General features: G+C 44.4%; 1 protein-coding gene across 1 annotated transcript in view; it reads right to left on the bottom strand.

Annotated features, from left to right (window-relative positions):
• Positions 1-1,317: 1,317 nt before the first annotated feature.
• The window catches only part of LOC117465047 (poly(ADP-ribose) glycohydrolase-like), a 31,384-nt gene continuing 8,821 nt past the window's right edge, over positions 1,318-23,880 (bottom strand). The window contains exons 10-18 of the mRNA XM_034107900.1: positions 22,458-22,537; positions 22,295-22,355; positions 22,045-22,120; positions 20,709-20,856; positions 6,129-6,207; positions 5,642-5,750; positions 3,683-3,788; positions 2,514-2,642; positions 1,318-2,282 (exon numbers count right to left, since the gene is read on the bottom strand). Of these exons, the coding sequence (XP_033963791.1) occupies positions 2,107-2,282; positions 2,514-2,642; positions 3,683-3,788; positions 5,642-5,750; positions 6,129-6,207; positions 20,709-20,856; positions 22,045-22,120; positions 22,295-22,355; positions 22,458-22,537 (964 nt within the window). The 3' untranslated portion in view covers positions 1,318-2,106. The remainder of the gene's footprint in view (positions 2,283-2,513; positions 2,643-3,682; positions 3,789-5,641; positions 5,751-6,128; positions 6,208-20,708; positions 20,857-22,044; positions 22,121-22,294; positions 22,356-22,457; positions 22,538-23,880) is intronic.

Raw genomic sequence — 23,880 nt, 5'->3', positions numbered from 1 at the left:
TTTGTAACCATCTTATTCATGCTTCAACACAATGCTCAAAAGTCGAACAATGATGTCAACAATTCATTTTTACCAAACTTCTCAATTGGGCAATTTTATTTGCACCTCATCTATGGCAGGGTGTCTGGACAAAGAAAACATTTGTATTGGAAGAGTGACAGGTGGGGGTGTGTTATTGTTTTTGCTCAAAGGTGTTTAAATTTAAACATATAATAAATAGCATTTGCAATAACCCACGGAGCGCTGAGTTTATCAAGTTCAGTCTGATCTCGAAACTACATTATTGATCCAGCTGTTCATCGCCAAACTGCATAACAGTGAAATGTGTCAAAGTGTGATCGTGTTGAAGAGACTAAACACTGTTCATGTTTGTAACTTTATGGCAGACCGTAGCCAAAAGGTCAAACACACACATGGGGTTCTCGGCAAAGGGATCCATCCAGTAAGAAACCCCTGTGTGTCTGTGATGGATCCCTCTGGAGACGCCACGAAGGGCTTCTTTTGAACTCAGCCGGCTACAAAGAGAGACCCACCTACTTCAAGTCCTGATTCCATGAAGGCTCAGCACCAGAGACGCCTACTCCTCATTCATGCACATACAGGCTCCCAGGACTCCATTCAGTGCCGCGCACCCTGTCTGGGGACACAACTGAAGCAGCATTGAACTAAAAATATGAAATCAATAAACTCCTGCTGGCTGGGTAATCTGTAAAGTGAAACATAACAGCTCATTAGGCGTGTAAGTAGATAATCACACAATGAGGAACAGTCACGCATCACTGAAATACATTGCTGTAATAAACTACGATGAAGAATCTAAAAACATGAATCAGTATCAAACATGGTGGTATTATACATATCAACTTACATTTTTAATATAGTGAAACTGAATACAAAAAATATATCATTTGCCGAGATTCTTTTTTACCAGAAAATGCCACAAAATCAAACCTACCAGAGAGCCAGCGGTCGAACCTCTGAGGATTAGCGCCAAGCAGCTTCTTCTTCTTAATGCACATGAAGCTGTGCTCCATCCGACATACAGAGAAGTCCCCCAGGAGCCCCACTGCCTGACTGGATGTTCCATGATCTCCTCTTTACTTAATGAGGTGTCATGTACAGTTTATAGAAAAGGTATGACCTTATTAAACTGGGAGGGAAAGGGTGAAGAGGGGGAAAGATAAATGGCAAAGCTGTACAGAAACTCACATTGCCTCAGTGGAACAAGAGGCTCTCATTGTGATTGTTCAAAGACGTGTAATTGACGTGTGGCTCTAAATGGTGCTTCAGAATAAAACAAAGGCAATATTAGAAATATGACATTTTCTTAAAACTGATTTTATTTAAGCGAAACAAATCCTACTTTTTGTTCAAGTGCAGCTTTACAGCAATTAGTAAGAAGGCCTACAAATAACAGATTCAAAGTGTAAATACTTATAAAATATAGAAACATCCATCTTCTCCCGCGTATCCGTGGTCGGGTCGCAGTTCCAAATAGTTATACAATATAGAAACAAACCAATCAAATTAACATTTCAAGTGCATCGGTTGGTTCTTTCGAATGTGAACAGCAAGAACCGGACAAATGTATTCATGGAAGTCATAATTTAAACTAAATGTAGCTTTAAACGCAGAAGGTAAAATATTATTTCCCAAAGAGCCAGGCTGCTCTTTAAACCAAACTGTTTTCCTGAGAGACTGCTTTCCGAACCCCGTTCTTGTTATTCTATTCCTTTAACTTGATTTCTGACAGCCAATTCAATTAGGCTGGATATGTGTGGGTGTAAAAAAGGCAACATGACAAACTCAGAAGATGGATGGCAACCTTTGCTTCACCATTAAAATCACAATTGCGTCGTATTGAAGCTCAATCCATCGGCGTATTACCAGCGGCAGCAAAATGAACACCGCGCCAGACAGGGTCGTAACTAATCAGCCAGTGCAGTTCAGATGTTTTTGAAAAGGATCTGCATGCTAGATGGTCCTTTTTGGCTCCCATTTGGTAAACAGTTAATCAAGCCTTCTTAAAAAAAAAGAAAAGGCAGTATTTAAGGTGGGTTTTGTTTTATCGCAGATTAGGCATGGTGACTCATCAGCCACCTGGCCCTAACTGCAGTCTGTGGGGACGGGATGTCTGGGCGAGTCCCCGTCGGAGTCATCTGGCGCCGGGGAGGAGTCGGCCTGTTGGTAGATGAAGGAGTACAGGCTGATCTCAGGTCGCCGACCGAGGCAGCTCTTGCACACGGAGCTGTGGTACTGCCCCAGGAGATCGTACACCTCTCCTGTGAGGGAGAAAATATGAGGATTGAAATCACATCACATACAGCATAATGTAGAGTTGTCAGTCTGTTTCATTAGATCACATTGTTCACAGCAAAATCCAAAGATGAAACCTTCCAAAGCATATTTAATCCTGTTATAATATCCTTTTTGTCGCACTCTTGGTGGTGAAATATTAAAAAGAAGGGGCACAGTTTTATGTAAACAGGAAGCAGACGGGTTGTTTTCCTTACCGACACAGATCTTCCTCTGAGTTAGGAAAGAGTGCATCTTGTGGACATCTGTCATGAGTTGGCTGTCACCAAAGGTGAAATAGGCCACATCTCTGCCCGCCTCAGCAGCTGCCAGCATCTGGAGCAGAGCTGAAGGAAAAGAAGCTGCCTGTGTTAATGCTCCACTGTGAGAGAGGCAAACAACTGGTTCTTTAAACGATTGACCTTTTAATGCTATTTTTACAGGTTTGTTCAAACATTATCATCTTCTTACTCATAGATATACAGTTGAGTATACATTAACAGAGGTCTAAGCTAATGTTAGTATTTGAAGTGTGCGCCACCCGGCTCTGTGGCAGTGACTGTAAAAGGCAATAATCGGGGGAATAGGTCTCACCCCCACTGAGAACTCTGGATTAGTTACAAAGAGAAGCCAGGTCTGGCCCCGTAGAGAGCTGTGAATATTTTAAGAGACTGGAAATATGTCTGCTGATTAATGAGGGTTGGGACAGCGGCAAGTTAACGAGCATATCTGAATCAACATTTTCAGAAGAGAGCTATAAGCGGAATATGCCTACACTTCAGCAGTTTCTGTCCCCGGCTCCGTTTCATCCGCTTTTCCCAAGAATTATCTGACAATTAAAAACTATCTGGCCACAGAAGGCAAACCCAGGAGGAGAACAGCATCCGAATTACAAAGCTCTTCCCAGGGGGCGTGTCATTAAGCAGAAAATAGGTGATGATGCCTATGGAGGGCTTTACCTTGCTACAGCTAATTAACACATATGTATGTATAGTGTTCAAGCACCGTGGCTCAGGCATAAAGTGAGAAGCAGAGATACTACTGCAAACTGTTAGCATTAAGTGTCCTTAGGCTCCCTCTTCAGTGTCCGTGGTACAAGGCTGAGACAGAAAGCTGAAACGGATTGATGGACTCGAGCTGGCGATCAATTTCACTATTAATGAAACATATTAACTTTGTCATTTGATCAATAGAAGGAAGGCGACGAATAGGCTTTAACTAAATGAATGCATTCCCGGAAGACAAATGGATGGCCCACGCTGATCTGCTGGAGCCTTTCGAGCTGAAATATATTCCGCTATATCCATGAAGAGTGTCCGCTTAGACGGCCAAGTGCATTAAGATGAACTGAGCTTTTTTTTTACGGCAGCATTACGTCAGCGCTTACCTTTCAGACGTGTGTCACCTCCAAAAACCCCACAGCCCCAGTTCCCTGTAGCCACTGCCGAGAGGTTTTGGCTTTGTTCTTCAGGGCGAGCAAAGCCACAATAAGCCTAAATAAAGACAGACAAAAGAAATGATGAACAATATATTAGATTAGAAAATGTAAACAATGCAAAAAACAATTTAATAGTGTCTTTCATGAGAAAAGAATACTGTAGAAAATGTTTTCCGTATATGAAATTGTTCACAATTTTCTACACAGTAAATTCTAATGTTTTCTATACTGCGTAGCGCATTGAGAATGTAGATACCCATAAAACATTATTATGTAGTGTGGGATACATGTTAATCAAAAGCAAACATACACTATTGACTTTTTTCATGAATGCCGTTTACACTGCATATTTGATATATTCACATTGGGATAGAAAAAAAGGACAATTCTGTCGTATTTATCACTGCTGATATTTGATTCTACTGTATGTCTTTTACTGCATTGAGAAAAGCCTACAAAATACTGTGTACCCGAGTATGATATCAATTAAGAAATTAAGATTATGGTACTCAAATAAAAAAAAAAAGCTAATGCATTTCAGATACCGCCAATGCATTATGACAAGCATAGCCATTCCGTCATCAAAATGGTGACTCTCGGGTGACAACACATCAAGTTGTCAGGCCATTGAAGGAACGATATGTAATTCGGTACATAAATGCAAAATCCACTCTGATGAGCCTCAGGTCTTAGGATCACCTTTTTATTTCAGCTCAATGGTAGGTTTCTTTTATAAGAGCCAGTCCTACAGAACGTCTCCTTTATATCAGATATAAGTGCAAAGTAATTCCATTTGCCTGCAGGCCCGTGCTTGACATATCAGTTAATGCATGAACACACAAAAGGTTGGTTGGATTGGCTCAACATACGTTTTAACATTATGTCATTTGGCTACACCTATTTCCTCAATTCAATTCAAACTGGTGTGAAATTGGCGTAGGTTTGAATAATAATAACCATTGCACATTAAATATACTAAACCAATGTGCAGCAACGTGAGCATTTGACAGGAGGACAGGTCAAATAAAAGACCTGAAAGGGCTCTGGACATTTATTTTCACCATGAAATGAAGTGAATAGTGAAAATGAATTGTGCGAGCCCACCCTCTTCCTGTCATAAATTGTTCCTGTGAAAGGGCCGATGTGACAGTTAGCTGAACAATATTCGAAACAGGATTGATCTGTATGTTGGTGCATTCTTCACACCCTTGTCAGAGCTGTCAAACTCCTCCATACCTTCTTATTTGACAACATCTTGATTTTCTTTGAATGAGCGGACTGCACACATGGAAGATTCCTATTTAAAACAAATCTGTAAATATAATAACTATGATTCAGTGGCGTAAGGTCAAATATGTTAATGGTAATGAATAGCATTAAGTCTATTCTCTACAAATATAAAAATCCATCAGTCTGTATTACATACAGTTCAAATATTGACCTAGAGAAGAGTAAACATCAATGTCATCACAGCTGACATTTGTTATGTTACTGTTTCCCAATCATCAACCAAACAAACTGACATTTAACTCAATAAGTCTGAGCAAAGCAAATATTAAGTTAACTAGCAAAAATAGCTAAAAGATAATTGCAGCCATACGCCGATAAAAAGCCATGACTATGGAAGTTCAGAGTGTAACATCAAAGAGCAGCGGTAGATTGCCCATTCACTTCCACTCCCATCAATTATACAAAGAGTGCACACTTTGTATACAAAACCAAAAAAAACCTTACAGCAGCACTCATCGTAAGGTTTCGATGAGCTGACATCTTTTGTTTTTAATTTATTAAAATAATATTTTATATAAATAACGACCTGCTCAGTTTTGTGACATGCAGAGCAGAGACACAAGAAAGACATTATACTGTAAGATATACAATTAAAATAAACATAAAAACAAAAATGACCTTGTTTAGTTCTCGGTTGAGTCTATCGGGACGAAACTGTTCGAGGAAGTTCTTGAACTGCAGCGCATCGATGGCCACAATCTCTGTGCATCTTCTCTGCCAGCCATCTCTGCCAACAAATAAAGAAAATGGTATAAGATACAACAGAACAGATATGCTTTAGTCAAATTAGAAGTTCCCGTAAATAAAGTCTAAAATAAACAGATACAAAACTAACTTTGTGACATACAAAGAGACATGTCTGAATTTACATGATGGTAATGGAACTGGATGGTGTGGGAAGTGTCAGGAAATCATACAATTGGATGGCAGTTCATCAAATAGTTGTTGAGGTGTTTCATTCTACACCAAGGTGATGGAACAATCATAACTGCCCTCCCATGAACGAACATGGCCATCAACGATTGTTACGTAGCTTTAAAAGTAGCATTTATTTTTATAAATAACGTATTTTAAGGTCTCTAAAGCAGCGAAGTTCAATAAATACCTGGGAGTTGTGTCCTGGTGGCTGCCAGCCCACTTGTAGGTCTGAGCATAGCCAGTGTATTTACTGTACTGCTGTGAACCTGGTAATGACAAACAAACACAGACATTAGTCACACCCCATACAAAGCATTAACACATTCATCTTGATATTTAAACATGCTCAGAATTAAAGAATCCTTCCGGTTGTGTTCAGATAGCAAATCTGAAAGAAAAGCAGGTAAGATTACTTTGTTAACTGGCACATCAAGATCATTAGTTACCAATTATAAAGCCGTTTAAGGTGTTATTATACTTGTGTAGCTAAAATCAATATGTTTTTCTTTTTTGAAAATGTTTTTTTTTTAAATGAAAACAGCAATAACTACCTAGCATATACACATTATTTCACGCTTGTGTCAGGAAAACGACATCTTGTCAGCTGTTATGAGTGCCAGTGATAAACTATAAAGTAGATGGTGGATACATTTTCCTTAAAAAAACATGACACTTTGAAATCAACAACAGCTTCCACGATTTACATATCAGTTTATATTAACAATCAAAAACAAATCAAAAGCAGAAATGCAAAGTAAAAACAGTATCTACAACTGGTTACTCTTGAAATGTCTTTTGTCTACAACAACAACAACTACTACTACTACTGCTACAACTACTACTATTACTTCTACAACTACTGTACGACTACAACAACTACTACTACTTCTACAACTACTGTACTATTACTACTACTAAAACTACTACTACTTCTACAACTACTGCAGTACTACTACTACAACAACTATTACTACTTCTACAACTACTGTACTACTACAACAACAACAACAACTACTACTGCTACAACTACTACTACTATTACTTCTACAACTACTGTACTACTTCTACAACTACTGTACTACAACAACAACAACAACTACAACTACTACTGCTACAACTACTATTACTTCTACAACTACTGTAGTACTACTACAACAACAACTACTACTACTACTACAACTACTGTAGTACTACTACTACAACTACTGTACTACTACAACAACTACTACTTCTACAACTACTGTACTATTACTACTAAAACTACTACTACTACTACTACACAACTACTACCTACTACTACTACTTCTACAACTTATCACAGCAATAATCCAAACCTGCCTATAAAATAATAAACGTTATTTTACTCTCTTCCCCACAGAACCCCATCCCCAGCTTCCACCTGCCCGTGAACCTCTCCGACTGGTTTCCTCAGCAGCGAATGAAGACGAAGCGCGAGGAGATCAAAACAGCTGATCCTGAAGATCAAAGAGCGACAGGAAGTGGACAGAAAGGAGGTTTCAGCTTCCCCTCGTTGTCCTGAAGTTCCGAAACCCCACAGACTCCAAATGGCCCTCCAAATGTATCCATCAGCCCCTAAAACACCCCCCTCTCCTGACCCCCCCCACCAATTGTACGCTGCTAGTTTCCCCTCCTCCTCCTCCTCCTCCTCCTCCTCCTCCTCCTCCTCCTCCTCCTCCTCCTCCTCCTCCTCCTCCTCCTCGTAGCTCCCGTTTCCCACAGACTTTAAACACACCTTTAACTTTGTACTGATTAAAAGATCAGATTTGTACTCCCTTCTATGTTTTTCAGATTCATACTAAGAGAACAATTAAAAAAAAACATTGATGCAATTGTTTGGATAATGATAACGTTATTGATCTAATTGACACAAGGTACTGAAGTATGCAGGAAATATAAATATAGAAATTACTTAATAAATTAACTGTAATAACCAAAGGTTTTCATTCAGGTGTCTTTAGTGATCCTGCCTGATGTGACCGGATGAAACCGGAGCAGCTGTTTCCTGACAAGAGGAAGGTCAAGTTATTACCCCCCTTGAAACAACGTGAGAAGCAGCGTCTGACCAGCCCACAGGGGCACACTCCACACCGGTAAAAGGGTGAGGGGGGGCAGCAGCAGCACAGTCAAACCGATGAGGCCACAAATTAACTTCCCATTCATTAGCGCTCATTAGTACCTGGCTGTCGAGAGCACTCGCTGAGATGCTTCACGCTGCAAAGTGAATAAACTAAGTGATTAGTAGAGGGGCCTCTGTCAGCAGGTATAAGGAGGTGCACAGGGGGGGGGGCTCTAGAGCGCAGTCTGCTTGACAGACATTTCACTTATAATCATCCTGCCTTACACTTTTTAAAGTAATAAGCACAATTACGGCCCAAACAAGGCATTCAAGTACCTAAACTGGTTCACAAATACTTTATTTACAGAAAACAGACGAGCAAAGAGGCAGAATGGACAGTATAACATGGTACCTAACTTGTATATAAACTGTGTGTGCAGCCAAGTCATTCAAGCTAAGTCGCCCCGGACCTGCAAATCTACGGGAGGAGCCTGGTGAAAACTTTGCACCACCGCAGGAATAGCCACCATCTTCTCCACGTCTCCAATCACCCCTAGAACACTTCTCTGTAAAACTGCCCTAATGCGTCAACACAAAATCATCCGCTAATTCGGTAGCTCTAAGCGCGGTAGAAGGCTTCTGCTCATTTACATAAGTGGCCACACGCTGAGGGATAACATCTTTAAACTGTTCCAATACAATCAGCTCACAAAGACCATCAAAACTGACAACCTTTGCTGCCACGCACCACCGCTGAAAACGAGAAGTCAAATCACGGATAAATTCCACATTTGTCAGCTTATCCCCCCTTGACCCGACTTCTGAACTTTTGACGATATGCTTCAGGAACCAGTTCGTATGATTTTAACACCGCTGATTTTACTCTAGCATAGTCCAAAGCATTTTCGCCACAAATAGCTGAAAAAGCCTCTTGTGCTCGCCCAGTGAGTACACACTGAAGTAACAGCACTCTGTCCGAATCTGACCAGTTTCTTGCCGCAGCTACGCGTTCAAATAGGGTGAAAAAAATGTCAGGGTCGCGCTCATTAAACTTTGGCACCAACCGCAAGTTAGAAATAACATCACCACTACCTGATGTCGAACCATCAGAAGAAAGCTTGCCCTCTCCAATCAGCCGTAATCTAGCATGTTCCACCTCACATTTCATCTTTTCCACCTCCAGCACCTTCTCCACCTCTAAACACTTCTCTACTACCTGCTGCTGACCCCTCAACTCCAACTTCTCCTGCTCCAACCTCAACTCCAACTTCTCCTGCTCCAACCTCAACTCCAACTTCTCCTGCTCCAACCTCAACTTATCCTGCTCCAACCTCAACTCCAACCTCAACTCCAACCTCAACTCCAACTTCTCCTGCTCCAACCTCAACTTATCCTGCTCCAACCTCAACTCCAACCTCAACTCCAACTTCTCCTGCTCCAACCTCAACTTCTCCTGCTCCAACCTCAACTCCAACTCCAACTTCTCCTGCTCCAACTCCAACTTCTCCTGCTCCAACCTCAACTCCAACCTCAACTTCTCCTGCTCCAACCTCAACTCCAACTGCAACTTCTCCAACTTCAAATCCAACCTCAACTTATCCTGCTACAACCTCAACTTCTCCTGCTCCAACCTCAACTCCAACCTCAACTCCAACCTCAACTCCAACCTCAACTTCTCCTGCTCCAACCTCAACTCCAACTTCTCCAACCTCAACTTCTCCTGCTCCAACCTCAACTCCAACTTCTCCAACCTCAACTTCTCCTGCTCCAACCTCAACTCCAACTTCTCCTGCTCCAACCTCAACTCCAACTTCTCCTGCTCCAACCTCAACTCCAACTCCTCCTGCTCCAACCTCAACTCCAACCTCAACTCCAACTTCTCCTGCTCCAACCTCAACTCCAACCTCAACTCCAACTTCTCCTGCTCCAACCTCAACTCCAACCTCAACTTCTCCTGCTCCAACCTCAACTCCACCTTCAACTTCTCCAACTTCTCCTGCTCCAACTTCAACTCCAACTTCTCCAACTCCAACTTCTCCTGCTCCAACCTCAACTCCAACTTCTCCTGCTCCAACCTCAACTCCAACTTCTCCTGCTCCAACCTCAACTCCAACTTCTCCTGCTCCAACTTCAACTCCAACTTCTCCTGCTCCAACCTCAACTCCAACCTCAACTCCAACCTCAACTCCAACTTCTCCTGCTCCAACTTCAACTCCACCTTCAACTTCTCCTGCTCCAACTTCAACTCCAACTTCTCCAACTCCAACTTCTCCTGCTCCAACCTCAACTCCAACTTCTCCTGCTCCAACTTCAACTTCTCCTGCTCCAACCTCAACTCCAACTTCTCCTGCTCCAACCTCAAATCCAACTTCTCCTGCTCCAACTTCTCCAACCTCAACTTCTCCTGCTCCAACCTCAACTCCAACTTCTCCTGCTCCAACCTCAACTCCAACTTCTCCTGCTCCAACCTCAACTCCAACTTCTCCTGCTCCAACCTCAACTCCAACTTCTCCTGCTCCAACCTCAACTCCAACTTCTCCTGCTCCAACTTCAACTTCTCCAACCTCAACTTCTTCTGCTCCAACCTCAACTCCAACCTCAACTCCAACTTCTCCTGCTCCAACCTCAACTCCAACTTCTCCTGCTCCAACTTCTCCTGCTCCAACCTCAACTTCTCCTGCTCCAACCTCAACTCCAACTTCTCCTGCTCCAACCTCAACTTCTCCTGCTCCAACCTCAACTCCAACTTCTCCTGCTCCAACCTCAACTCCAACTCCAACTTCTCCTGCTCCAACTTCAACTCCAACTTCTCCTGCTCCAACCTCAACTCCAACTTCTCCTGCTCCAACCTCAACTCCAACTCCAACTTCTCCTGCTCCAACCTCAACTCCAACTCCAACTTCTCCTGCTCCAACTTCAACTCCAACTTCTCCTGCTCCAACCTCAACTCCAACCTCAACTCCAACTTCTCCTGCTCCAACCTCAACTCCAACTTCTCCTGCTCCAACCTCAACTCCAACTCCAACTTCTCCTGCTCCAACCTCAACTCCAACCTCAACTCCAACTTCTCCTGCTCCAACTTCAACTCCAACTTCAACTTCTCCAACTTCTCCTGCTCCAACCTCAACTCCAACTTCTCCTGCTCCAACTTCAACTCCAACTTCTCCAACTCCAACTTCTCCTGCTCCAACCTCAACTCCAACTTCTCCTGCTCCAACTTCAACTTCTCCAACCTCAACTTCTTCTGCTCCAACCTCAACTCCAACTCCTTCTGCTCCAACCTCAACTCCAACTTCTCCAACCTCAACTTCTACTGCTCCAACCTCAACTCCAACTTCTCCTGCTCCTCCTCCAACCTCAACTCCAACCTCAACTCCAACCTCAACTCCAACTGCAACATCTCCTGCTCCAATCTCAACTTCTCCTGCTCCAACCTCAACTCCAACCTCAACTCCAACCTCAACTCCAACTTCTCCTGCTCCAACCTCAACTCCAACCTCAACTCCAACCTCAACTCCAACTTCTCCTGCTCCAACCTCAACTCCAACTCCTCCTGCTCCAACTTCTCCAACTCCAACTTCTCCTGCTCCAACCTCAACTCCAACTTCTCCAACTTCAACTTCTCCTGCTCCAACCTCAACTCCACCTTCTCCAACTTCTCCTGCTCCAACTTCAACTCCAACTTCTCCTGCTCCAACCTCAACTCCAACTTCTCCTGCTCCAACCTCAACTCCAACTTCTCCTGCTCCAACCTCAACTCCAACCTCAACTCCAACTTCTCCTGCTCCAACCTCAACTCCAACTTCTCCTGCTCCAACCTCAACTCCAACTTCTCCTGCTCCAACCTCAACTCCAACTTCTCCTGCTCCAACCTCAACTCCAACTTCTCCTGCTCCAACCTCAACTCCAACTCCAACTTCTCCTGCTCCAACCTCAACTCCAACTTCTCCTGCTCCAACCTCAACTCCAACTTCTCCAACTCCAACTTCTCCTGCTCCAACCTCAACTCCAACTTCTCCTGCTCCAACTTCAACTTCTCCAACCTCAACTCCAACTCCAACTTCTCCTGCTCCAACCTCAACTCCAACTTCTCCTGCTCCAACTTCAACTTCTCCAACCTCAACTTCTTCTGCTCCAACCTCAACTCCAACCTCAACTCCAACTTCTTCTGCTCCAACCTCAACTCCAACTTCTCCTGCTCCAACTTCTCCAACCTCAACTTCTACTGCTCCAACCTCAACTCCAACTTCTCCTGCTCCTCCTCCAACCTCAACTCCAACCTCAACTCCAACTGCAACATCTCCTGCTCCAACCTCAACTCCAACCTCAACTCCAACTTCTCCTGCTCCAACCTCAACTCCAACTTCTCCTGCTCCAACCTCAACTCCAACTTCTCCTGCTCCAACTTCTCCAACTCCAACTTCTCCTGCTCCAACCTCAACTCCAACTTCTCCAACTCCAACTTCTCCTGCTCCAACCTCAACTCCACCTTCAACTTCTCCAACTTCTCCTGCTCCAACTTCAACTCCAACTTCTCCAACTCCAACTTCTCCTGCTCCAACCTCAACTCCAACTTCTCCTGCTCCAACCTCAACTCCAACTTCTCCTGCTCCAACCTCAACTCCAACTTCTCCTGCTCCAACCTCAACTTCTCCTGCTCCAACCTCAACTCCAACTCCAACTTCTCCTGCTCCAACTTCAACTCCAACTTCTCCTGCTCCAACCTCAACTCCAACCTCAACTCCAACTTCTCCTGCTCCAACCTCAACTCCAACCTCAACTCCAACTTCTCCTGCTCCAACTTCAACTCCACCTTCAACTTCTCCAACTTCAACTCCAACTTCTCCAACTCCAACTTCTCCTGCTCCAAGCTCAACTCCAACTTCTCCTGCTCCAACCTCAACTCCAACTTCTCCTGCTCCAACCTCAACTCCAACTCCAACTTCTCTTGCTCCAACTTCAACTTCTCCAACCTCAACTTCTTCTGCTCCAACCTCAACTCCAACTTCTCCTGCTCCAACCTCAACTCCAACTTCTCCTGCTCCAACCTCAACTCCAACTCCAACTTCTCCTGCTCCAACCTCAACTCCAACTTCTCCTGCTCCAACCTCAACTCCAACTTATCCTGCTCCAACCTCAACTTCTCCTGCTCCAACCTCAACTCCAACTTCTCCTGCTCCAACTCCAACTTCTCCTGCTCCAACCTCAACTCCAACTTCTCCTGCTCCAACCTCAACTCCAACTTCTCCTGCTCCAACTTCTCCAACCTCAACTTCTCCTGCTCCAACCTCAACTCCAACCTCAACTCCAACTTCTCCTGCTCCAACCTCAACTCCAACTTCTCCTGCTCCAACCTCAACTTCTCCTGCTCCAACCTCAACTCCAACTTCTCCTGCTCCAAACTCAACTCCAACTTCTCCTGCTCCAACCTCAACTTCTCCTGCTCCAACCTCAACTCCAACTTCTCCTGCTCCAACCTCAACTCCAACTCCAACTTCTCCTGCTCCAACCTCAACTCCAACCTCAACTCCAACTTCTCCTGCTCCAACTTCAACTCCAACTTCTCCAACTTCTCCTGCTCCAACCTCAACTCCAACTTCTCCTGCTCCAACTTCAACTCCAACTTCTCCAACTCCAACTTCTCCTGCTCCAACCTCAACTCCAACTTCTCCTGCTCCAACTTCAACTTCTCCAACCTCAACTCCAACTCCAACTTCTTCTGCTCCAACCTCAACTCCAACCTCAACTCCAACTCCTTCTGCTCCAACCTCAACTCCAACTTCTCCAACCTCAACTTCTACTGCTCCAACCTCAACTACAACTTCTCCTGCTCCTCCTCCAACCTCAACTCCAACCTCAACTCCAACCTCAACTCCAACCTCAACTCCAACTGCAACATCTCCTGCTCCAATCTCAACTTCTCCTGCTCCAACCTCAACTCCAACCTCAACTCCAACTTCTCCTGCTCCAACCTCAACTCCAACCTCAACTCCAACCTCAACTCCAACTTCTCCTGCTCCAACCTCAACTCCAACTCCTCCTGCTCCAACTTCTCCAACTCCAACTTCTCCTGCTCCAACCTCAACTCCAACTTCTCCAACTTCAACTTCTCCTGCTCCAACCTCAACTCCACCTTCTCCAACTTCTCCTGCTCCAACTTCAACTCCAACTTCTCCAACTCCAACTTCTCCTGCTCCAACCTCAACTCCAACTTCTCCTGCTCCAACCTCAACTCCAACTTCTCCTGCTCCAACCTCAACTCCAACTTCTCCTGCTCCAACCTCAACTCCAACTCCAACTTCTCCTGCTCCAACTTCAACTCCAACTTCTCCTGCTCCAACCTCAACTCCAACTTCTCCTGCTCCAACCTCAACTCCAACTCCAACTTCTCCTGCTCCAACTTCTCCAACTTCTCCTGCTCCAACTTCAACTCCAACTTCTCCAACTCCAACCTCAACTCCAACTTCTCCTGCTCCAACCTCAACTCCAACTCCAACTTCTCCTGCTCCAACCTCAACTCCAACTTCTCCTGCTCCAACTTCAACTCCAACTTCTCCAACTCCAACTTCTCCTGCTCCAACCTCAACTCCAACTTCTCCTGCTCCAACTTCAACTTCTCCAACCTCAACTCCAACTCCAACTTCTCCTGCTCCAACCTCAACTCCAACTTCTCCTGCTCCAACTTCAACTTCTCCAACCTCAACTTCTTCTGCTCCAACCTCAACTCCAACCTCAACTCCAACTCCAACTTCTTCTGCTCCAACCTCAACTCCAACTTCTCCTGCTCCAACTTCTCCAACCTCAACTTCTACTGCTCCAACCTCAACTCCAACTTCTCCTGCTCCTCCTCCAACCTCAACTCCAACCTCAACTCCAACTGCAACATCTCCTGCTCCAACCTCAACTTCTCCTGCTCCAACCTCAACTCCAACCTCAACTCCAACTTCTCCTGCTCCAACCTCAACTCCAACTTCTCCTGCTCCAACCTCAACTCCAACTTCTCCTGCTCCAACTTCTCCAACTCCAACTTCTCCTGCTCCAACCTCAACTCCAACTTCTCCAACTCCAACTTCTCCTGCTCCAACCTCAACTCCACCTTCAACTTCTCCAACTTCTCCTGCTCCAACTTCAACTCCAACTTCTCCAACTCCAACTTCTCCTGCTCCAACCTCAACTCCAACTTCTCCTGCTCCAACCTCAACTCCAACTTCTCCTGCTCCAACCTCAACTCCAACTTCTCCTGCTCCAACCTCAACTTCTCCTGCTCCAACCTCAACTCCAACTCCAACTTCTCCTGCTCCAACTTCAACTCCAACTTCTCCTGCTCCAACCTCAACTCCAACCTCAACTCCAACTTCTCCTGCTCCAACCTCAACTCCAACCTCAACTCCAACTTCTCCTGCTCCAACTTCAACTCCACCTTCAACTTCTCCAACTTCTCCTGCTCCAACTTCAACTCCAACTTCTCCAACTCCAACTTCTCCAAGCTCAACTCCAACTTCTCCTGCTCCAACCTCAACTCCAACTTCTCCTGCTCCAACCTCAACTCCAACTCCAACTTCTCTTGCTCCAACTTCAACTTCTCCAACCTCAACTTCTTCTGCTCCAACCTCAACTCCAACTTCTCCTGCTCCAACCTCAACTCCAACTTCTCCTGCTCCAACCTCAACTCCAACTCCAACTTCTCCTGCTCCAACCTCAACTCCAACTTCTCCTGCTCCAACCTCAACTCCAACTTCTCCTGCTCCAACTTCTCCAACCTCAACTTCTCCTGCTCCAACCTCAACTCCAACCTCAACTCCAACTTCTCCTGCTCCAACCTCAACTCCAACTTCTCCTGCTCCAACCTCAACTCCAACTTCTCCTGCTCCAACCTCAACTTCTCCTGCTCCAACCTCAACTCCAACTTCTCCTGCTCCAACCTCAACTCCAACTCCTCCTGCTCCAACCTCAACTCCAACTTCTCCTGCTCCAACTTCTCCAACCTCAACTTCTCCTGCTCCAACCTCAACTCCAACTTCTCCTGCTCCAACCTCAACTCCAACCTCAACTCCAACTTCTCCTGCTCCAACCTCAACTCCAACTTCTCCTGCTCCAACCTCAACTCCAACTTCTCCTGCTCCAACCTCAACTTCTCCTGCTCCAACCTCAACTCCAACTTCTCCTGCTCCAACCTCAACTCCAACTTCTCCTGCTCCAACCTCAACTCCAACTTCTCCTGCTCCAACCTCAACTTCTCCTGCTCCAACCTCAACTTCTCCTGCTCCAACCTCAACTCCAACTTCTCCTGCTCCAACCTCAACTCCAACTTCTCCTGCTCCAACTTCTCCTGCTCCAACCTCAACTCCAACCTCAACTCCAACTTCTCCTGCTCCAACCTCAACTCCAACCTCAACTCCAACTTCTCCTGCTCCAACCTCAACTCCAACTTCTCCTGCTCCAACCTCAACTCCAACTTCTCCTGCTCCAACCTCAACTCCAACTTCAACTCCAACTTCAACTTCTCCAACTTCTCCAACTTCTCCAACTCCTCCTGCTCCAACCTCAACTCCAACTTCTCCTGCTCCAACCTCAACTCCAACTCCAACTTCTCCTGCTCCAACTTCAACTTCTCCAACCTCAACTTCTTCTGCTCCAACCTCAACTCCAACTTCTTCTGCTCCAACCTCAACTCCAACTTCTCCTGCTCCAACTTCAACTTCTCCAACCTCAACTTCTACTGCTCCAACCTCAACTCCAACTTCTCCTGCTCCTCCTCCAACCTCAACTCCAACTGCAACATCTCCTGCTCCAACCTCAACTTCTCCTGCTCCAACCTCAATTCAAACTTCTCCTGCTCCTCCTCCAACCTCAACTCCAACTTCTCCTGCTCCAACCTCAACTCCAACTGCTCAAATTGCATGGCCAAAAGCTCTTTTTGCTGCTCGAACGTCAAACCAGCTGTCTGAACCACTACCGGTACGACCCCTGCCGCACCAGACTCACTCTTCTGCAACACCCCTGCTCAAACAAAGATGACACGATGACAGCTTTAATCTCATCTTTCCGCTTGCTCCAACAGCAATTTTATAATGCCTTGCTATTTTGACCAACTGCGCCTTCTTGCAATTACCTAAGAACGACACTGAAGGCGCATCCACAAACGCCGACAAAGAAGCCATAATATATTACCTATAACCAATCAGAAAGCAAAGTGTTAACCTGCCTTCACGCATGGGCAAAAGACAAACCCAACAGAGAATTTCCCCCTCACTGCCTAACCAAAATCTTACTAATCTCACCTAGTCTTCATGTGGCTTGCGGCGGGTAATTACGCACTGGAACCCGGCGGAGTTGTGGAGCGACCTGCAACACCACAAAATCACGCGGACGTGCCCCCGAGACAGCTGTCCGAAAACAGCTGACACTAACCAAGTCGCCACAACACTATGAAAAAAACAAACAGACGCAACCCAAGGGGAAATGCCACTTAAGCCTAGCGGGGAAATCCCTTTACAAAAGCTTTTCAAACAGCAACATCTAACCTTCTGATTGGCACACAAAACCTGACGCCCTGTCAAACACTAAAGCTTCCTGAAACACAAAAGACATGAGGTGTCCCCCAATAGCAGCGCCAAGCCAGCACAATAACCCATAGGACGAGCCCCCATTTGTTATGACCTGGCTCAAAAGGCCACAACAAAGAGGAGACACACCATATCAACGATTTAACAAAATATGTTTATTAAAGCAAGTGGTTCAAATTAGCCAAATTAGTCAAGTGCAAAACAATTAAAGCATGAGGTGTGAACGTCAGTGGTATCAGTAATGTAACTGCAGGGTGAGGATTGCATGAACATGTATGTGTGAGGGTGTTGAGGTGCACAAAGTAAAACAACTGAAATAACTCAACCGAACCGGGTGCCTGTACGAGAAAGCAGAGGGAAGACAGAGAGGAGCAGAGGTTTTAAATAGCTGCAGGGCACCAGATTCAGGTGCCCCGAGTTACGACAATCAAGGCGGCTGGATGGAGCACAGCCACACTCTCTCAAGATGAACCCACAGGGGCATCACAGACAGTTTCTTACAATCCAACAACCAACAACTGGCTACAAACAGATTTGCAATAATAAATGGAAATATGTATCTACACTAAACTTAAAGATGGTCCTAGCACCATTTATGGACAAAGTTTGTGCGGAGTTGTAACTCTTCTTGTTCATAAGACTGGACAGTAAACTGGCACAGGTGGCAGATAACGGAAAATATTCCATTATCTTCCAAATATATTCAACAAGATGATAAGAGAACCTCTTGTTATTTTGTTTGCTGTTCAATACCACAATTCGTGTTATAAATAATTTGCGGACAGGGTTTAAAAAAGCTTTTCAATACAAGTTACTTTCTGAAAGTTTCATAATTGTTTCAAGTTACTACGGGAGACCACTGAAGGACGTTTGCATAACTGATCAAATGCCCTGCCGCCCTGTCTAAAGTATTCATACATCTGACCTTTAATGGTCCTCCAAGAATATCAACTCTATGATCAACCATATTTGCGTTTGAAAGGAACAACCTTCATGAACAATATCAATTATGATATTTTTGCAGTGCGAATCAGATCAATCTTGGCCCGGCACAGATGTGTCTGATTGTTAAAAATGATTTCTAAATGACAAAAAGGTTGCATAAAAATCACCAGGTATAATGTGCGGTGCTCCTGAAGGTTGTTCCTTTCATGTGTAAATACATCACAACAAACTGTCTCATATTGATGGTGAACCAGAGACAGAAAAAGGTCAGGAGCGCATCTCATTGCCATGTTGAGGTAAAAGTGAGAAACGAGAAGGTAACATTGAATAGTGAAGCAAGATTGTGTGCAAGAAATGTCTCTGTATCTAATGCACCACAGTTGCTGCTCACTATTTCCATCTATGTATCACATGACTTCACCTTGATGCAGTGTATACGTTTGACCGCTCCAATGTCAGCCACATATCTTGCAATCAAGGATAAATTCAATTAGGCCCGGGCACTTTTGCAAATGTCACTGCGGAGGTAAGATCCATTAGCTTCCATACTGTATGCCAAAGCACATGACAGGGGGACATGATTTACAACATGGCCACAACGCAGCTAAGGCTTAGACTTGGCTGTTAGGACGTAGGACAAGAGATGCGGGAAGGGTTTAATAAAGATGATGGAATGGGAGAGTCCATTAGCGGAGCAGGTCTTGGGCAGCTATAATTAATTCTGGGCCCGGGTAATAAAGTTAAGTGGCGTAAGTGGAGGCGAGGGAGAGATGGCCAGCAAGGAGTCTGAAGGTGATTCCACCAAGCACAGAAGATCTGCTGCAGTGGTGTGATGCTGATCAGGAGGGCGGTGGCTCTGTTGCCTCACTTCCTGCTCATCCACCCCCTGGTCATGCATCGTGGTAATATATTTATGGTCAGTGAGTTTATGTGTTGTAACAGTGGTTTACGTCATGCACTTGAATATATTTAAATGTATAATTTCAAGACACATTTATCTCCAATGTAATCAGAAGATTTTTCAGCAGCTAATATTTGGTGCTAGACAAGGAGTGTATGGATAGTTTATCAGCGCTTTTTCACAGAAAAACGATTTCTGACTGTGTTGGAAAGCAAGGTTATAGGGTCAGAGAGAACCAAAACAAAATGGACGTAATTCCAAAACAATGAGCTTAAAAAATATTGATGATAGTTGCTGTAATAATGTAAGATCTATAAGGACCCAAATGGAATTCACTGTGTTACAAGGCAAGAGCTGTATTTATCTATAACTCAAATCCATTTAATTTATGTAATCTATACCATGCTCTACTAATAAAGGGCTCACTGCATCTATTAAAATAGAGGTACTGATGATTTTTGGTTATCCTGCTATACAATCTGTGCATTCTTGATTTTATTATTAAAAATACTAGTAAAAAGTTCAAAAAGCTACCTTTTTTTACTCTAATTACTCTAATTCTTATGCCTGATTATTCCCTTAATGTACAAAGTTACTTTTGTGATAAACTTATCACTTTACTATACACATACTTTTTTTGTTGAAATGGTTTTACTGGATTAAAGTAAAACTTCCGTTAGTGTTAAAGCAACTACTATACAACATGACTTTTGTTTTCCAAACTCTCCATCCACATCAATCAATCAAAGAGTCAACAATGTTGAGCAGTTTGAAAAAAACAGGACAGCAATCAGCCTCCTCCTGAGGTTCATACGTCTAGCGGTTGTTACTACGTCTACTGGCCTGTCACAACCACTCAATACTGAAGTACAGTCTGTGGGAATTACTCGACACAAAGACACCAGCTGAGCAATCAGGACAGGCCAATCTACAACTCCCGACTGATGCGACTCTTCCCTTACCTTTGGGCCAATCAAAAGGCAACATGGGACAAGGACAGATACAGAAAACAGGGCAATTTACAGAAAAAAACAAGCCTCATGCTGCGCCGGAATGGGTACATTGAAGGTGTATACTGCATGCTCTGTGTGTCCAGAAACGCCTTCTGTTTCTTCTGTCTAATTATAGGTCAAGCATAAGAAAGTAAACCCAGGGGCACTATTGATCTGATCTGGATCAAAAGATTAAAGCATAAATGATTGAATAGAAAAAAGATTTCTTCAGAGGATTTCTTTTGTATTTTTACCCATGTTGTGGAGGAGTTTTATTATCACTGACCTGTGATAATCAGACATTCATTATGATCCAGGGCTTCAGTGAAGAGGCGAGAAACAATAAGCTCAGGGTTGATCAGAAAACGGATTTCCTCCTGGACTAGACCAGAACTGGTGACTCCTCCCCCCACAAACTGGTTGGCAAAATCCACCTGCAAATCAAGATGGATGACACGTTATGAAGAAAACACTGAAACATCCCTTGCAGCATGCAGTCACATGCTCATATAACAAAAACATTTTCTTTGACTGTTAACGTGTAGTTTCCCAAACTTGGACAGTAGGTGGAAAACACTTCATGAAAAGGTTTCAGGCTTTTTTATTTTATTTATTTGTGACAGAATCCTTGACATGCTGATTGGGAAGGTGTCCTGAGGTGCTCACATTACTCAGACTTCTGTCCCCCATGCCAACATGAGCTCTCCCCAGGAGCAGCACTTAGGCCTGCTGCTGCCAGTAGCAAATATCAAAAAACAAGAGCGGAGTCCTGCAGTCCAGAGTAAACATCTCCCTCCAGTCATAACATGCTGCTAAATTGACTGCTGACTGGTGCCTGTGCTATAGCTTGCTACTTGTGCTGTGTGCGCAAATCTATGGGTGTCACTGATTTACTTGTTTGGTCTGTTTATGATTCAAAAGAAAGCTCATCGTTTCAGCTCATGAAACAGACGTGACGAGTCATGGCTTTAGTCAGAAATCAGCCGTGTGGAACATATTATTGAATTCCCTGACAGTTGTTGCTCATTGGCCTAAAGACAGCACACGCCAACCCCGTCACAACCCCAAAGAACAGGCTGCAAAGGAGCGAGCCGCAGACCTTCCCAAACTGGTCACTCAACACTGGGACAGCGAGCGAGCCTCTAAAGTCTACTTTGACAGGCTGTCATCCCACCCCCACCCCCGCACCCCAGCAGAGCATCCATCAATCCGGGCCACGGCGTACCCCGGGGCTGGTCATGTGTGCACATCAACTGTCAGCTTGTGGCAACTGGAGGCAAACAAAAGGTGAAAGGCAGAGCGGGCCGTCCTGACAGAGTAAAGGAAGCACGGCCGACACAGAGAGCAGAGGAGGCTCAGAGGCCTCGACCCCGGTCCCAGCACACACTCCCTCCGACGTGCCACCAGCTCCCTCAAAGGCCTTTTCAGCAGTCGTAAGCATTCTGGGTGAAAGACTCCAGAATGTGGTGGCTTAGGAAAAGGGGATGGGAACCAAGCAGTGTGGAGTATATCGCAGACGTTTATCAAGCAAAAATAAAGGATACTGCGAGGTTAAGTCAATTAAAGTAACAATAATGAGATTGTATATTCACTAGTGAACACTATTGCTATACTATTCTTACCTGAAGCATTCCATAACCATCATCCTCAATGGTTCCTTCACAAGTGATGTGGAGATTTGTGAGCTGAGCCTCTGAGCTGAAACACAACGGATGAATAATGTCTGTTAGTTATTGATGAAAGTTGAGACCATGGATTCTTACTTGCTTCCAGTCTTTTAGCTTTAGATTTAGAAAGCTGCAGTGTTTTTTTTAATGGCAGAAACAATTGACATACTACTACTACGCTTTGAACAGTGTCAATACACTTCACCTTTTCCAATTCAGAGGTCTATCCAAGCTTTTTCGTGTGAATGTCACAAGTCCAGTAGGCGCTGAAAAGCAAAAAAGGGAAGTACGGAATTATTCTCTTTTATAAAATCACTTTACATCAATAACATATTGCAAATATTTTCAAATGACATTGTAACACCTACTTTGCTCAGTGACACTTTTGAAATAGCAAATCAGGGTTTTCAGTTTCTCAATCTTGCTTGAAGAGCCCCCGCCAAAGAGCCTGAAGGTAAGAAGAGATTTTTGATATTAGGATACATATGATGTCCTTCTTTTAAAAAATAAACCACACTTTTTTTGCAAGCAGGTTATTCACAGCATCAGAGCCAACGACCAACTCTTTCAGTGATCCACTGGTTAAATAACTAGAACCACGACAGGGAAAAATGACTCCAGTGCGTCGAAACACAAGACCTCCACTTTGGCCATGTGAGTTCAGTCATGCTTTAACTTTTGATATGAATTGGTTCATCTCTCACTCAGCTTCCCTTTCAGTCACTATCCGATTATGCAGGAGCTCCTTCGCTGTTACGACAATGGAGTGGCCCGAGGCGAGTCACACTGGTGAGCTACTTCACAGCACTCGCACAAAAAAGGGAACAGAACAGAGAGGGAACCAGGGCTCCCTCCTTGGGGGTACATTAAGAAGCCCTGTGTTGCTTTTAAGCAACAGAGTCCTCAGGAGGCAAAAGGTCAATCCTCCTGAAAAATAACACACACACACACACACACACACACACACACACACACACACACACACACACACACACACACACACACACACACACACACACACACACACACACACACACACACACACACACACACACACACACACACACACACACACACACACACACACACACACACACACACACACACACACACACACACACACACACACACACACACACACACACACACACACACACACACACACACACACACACACACACACACACACACACACACACAAAGCTGCTGGTAGCGAGGTGCAGTGGGCGGGTTTGAATTGCATTGAGCCCACCATCTCTGTAACCTAAACTCTGTAAAGAACGCAACAGCCCTCCTCATACACCGCGATAAAGAGAAAGAAAATGTCATGCGAGTGAAATGAAATAACGACAAAAGCTTGATGCACTGAGAGCCCTTCAGGGGCCGAGAGACGCATTCGTCCAAGTCAGCTCCCCCATCCAGTGTGGCCCCTAGAAACCATTGTGCGTGGTGTAGTCTTCAGGGCATAAGTCTTTGACATGAGCTGGCCACTAGTAAGAGCAGGCTTTTAGTAACATGTGCTCTTTGGGGGAAGAGATAAGGAATACAGTTATATAACATCAATAGACCTCCCATAGATGTATAAAAAAAGCTATTATGTAACTGGACAAAAGGGGATAAGTGACCACAGTATGTACAGCGGTTGGGTTCTTCAATCATCAGAATAAGAAAACATTTAACAAGAAAAGCTAAATGCACTTTGTGTTCAAATTATAAATAAAGTTTGCTTTTGATGAATCCGTTGAATGACAGGTCCACCATTTTATTAAGCCAAAAAACAACAAAAGAATA

The sequence above is a fragment of the Pseudochaenichthys georgianus genome, chromosome 19, assembly GCF_902827115.2.
Source record: "Pseudochaenichthys georgianus chromosome 19, fPseGeo1.2, whole genome shotgun sequence".
Lineage (NCBI taxonomy): Eukaryota > Metazoa > Chordata > Actinopteri > Perciformes > Channichthyidae > Pseudochaenichthys > Pseudochaenichthys georgianus.
The sequence above is the reverse complement of the archived record's forward strand: the minus strand, read 5'-3'. Positions and strand labels throughout refer to the sequence as shown.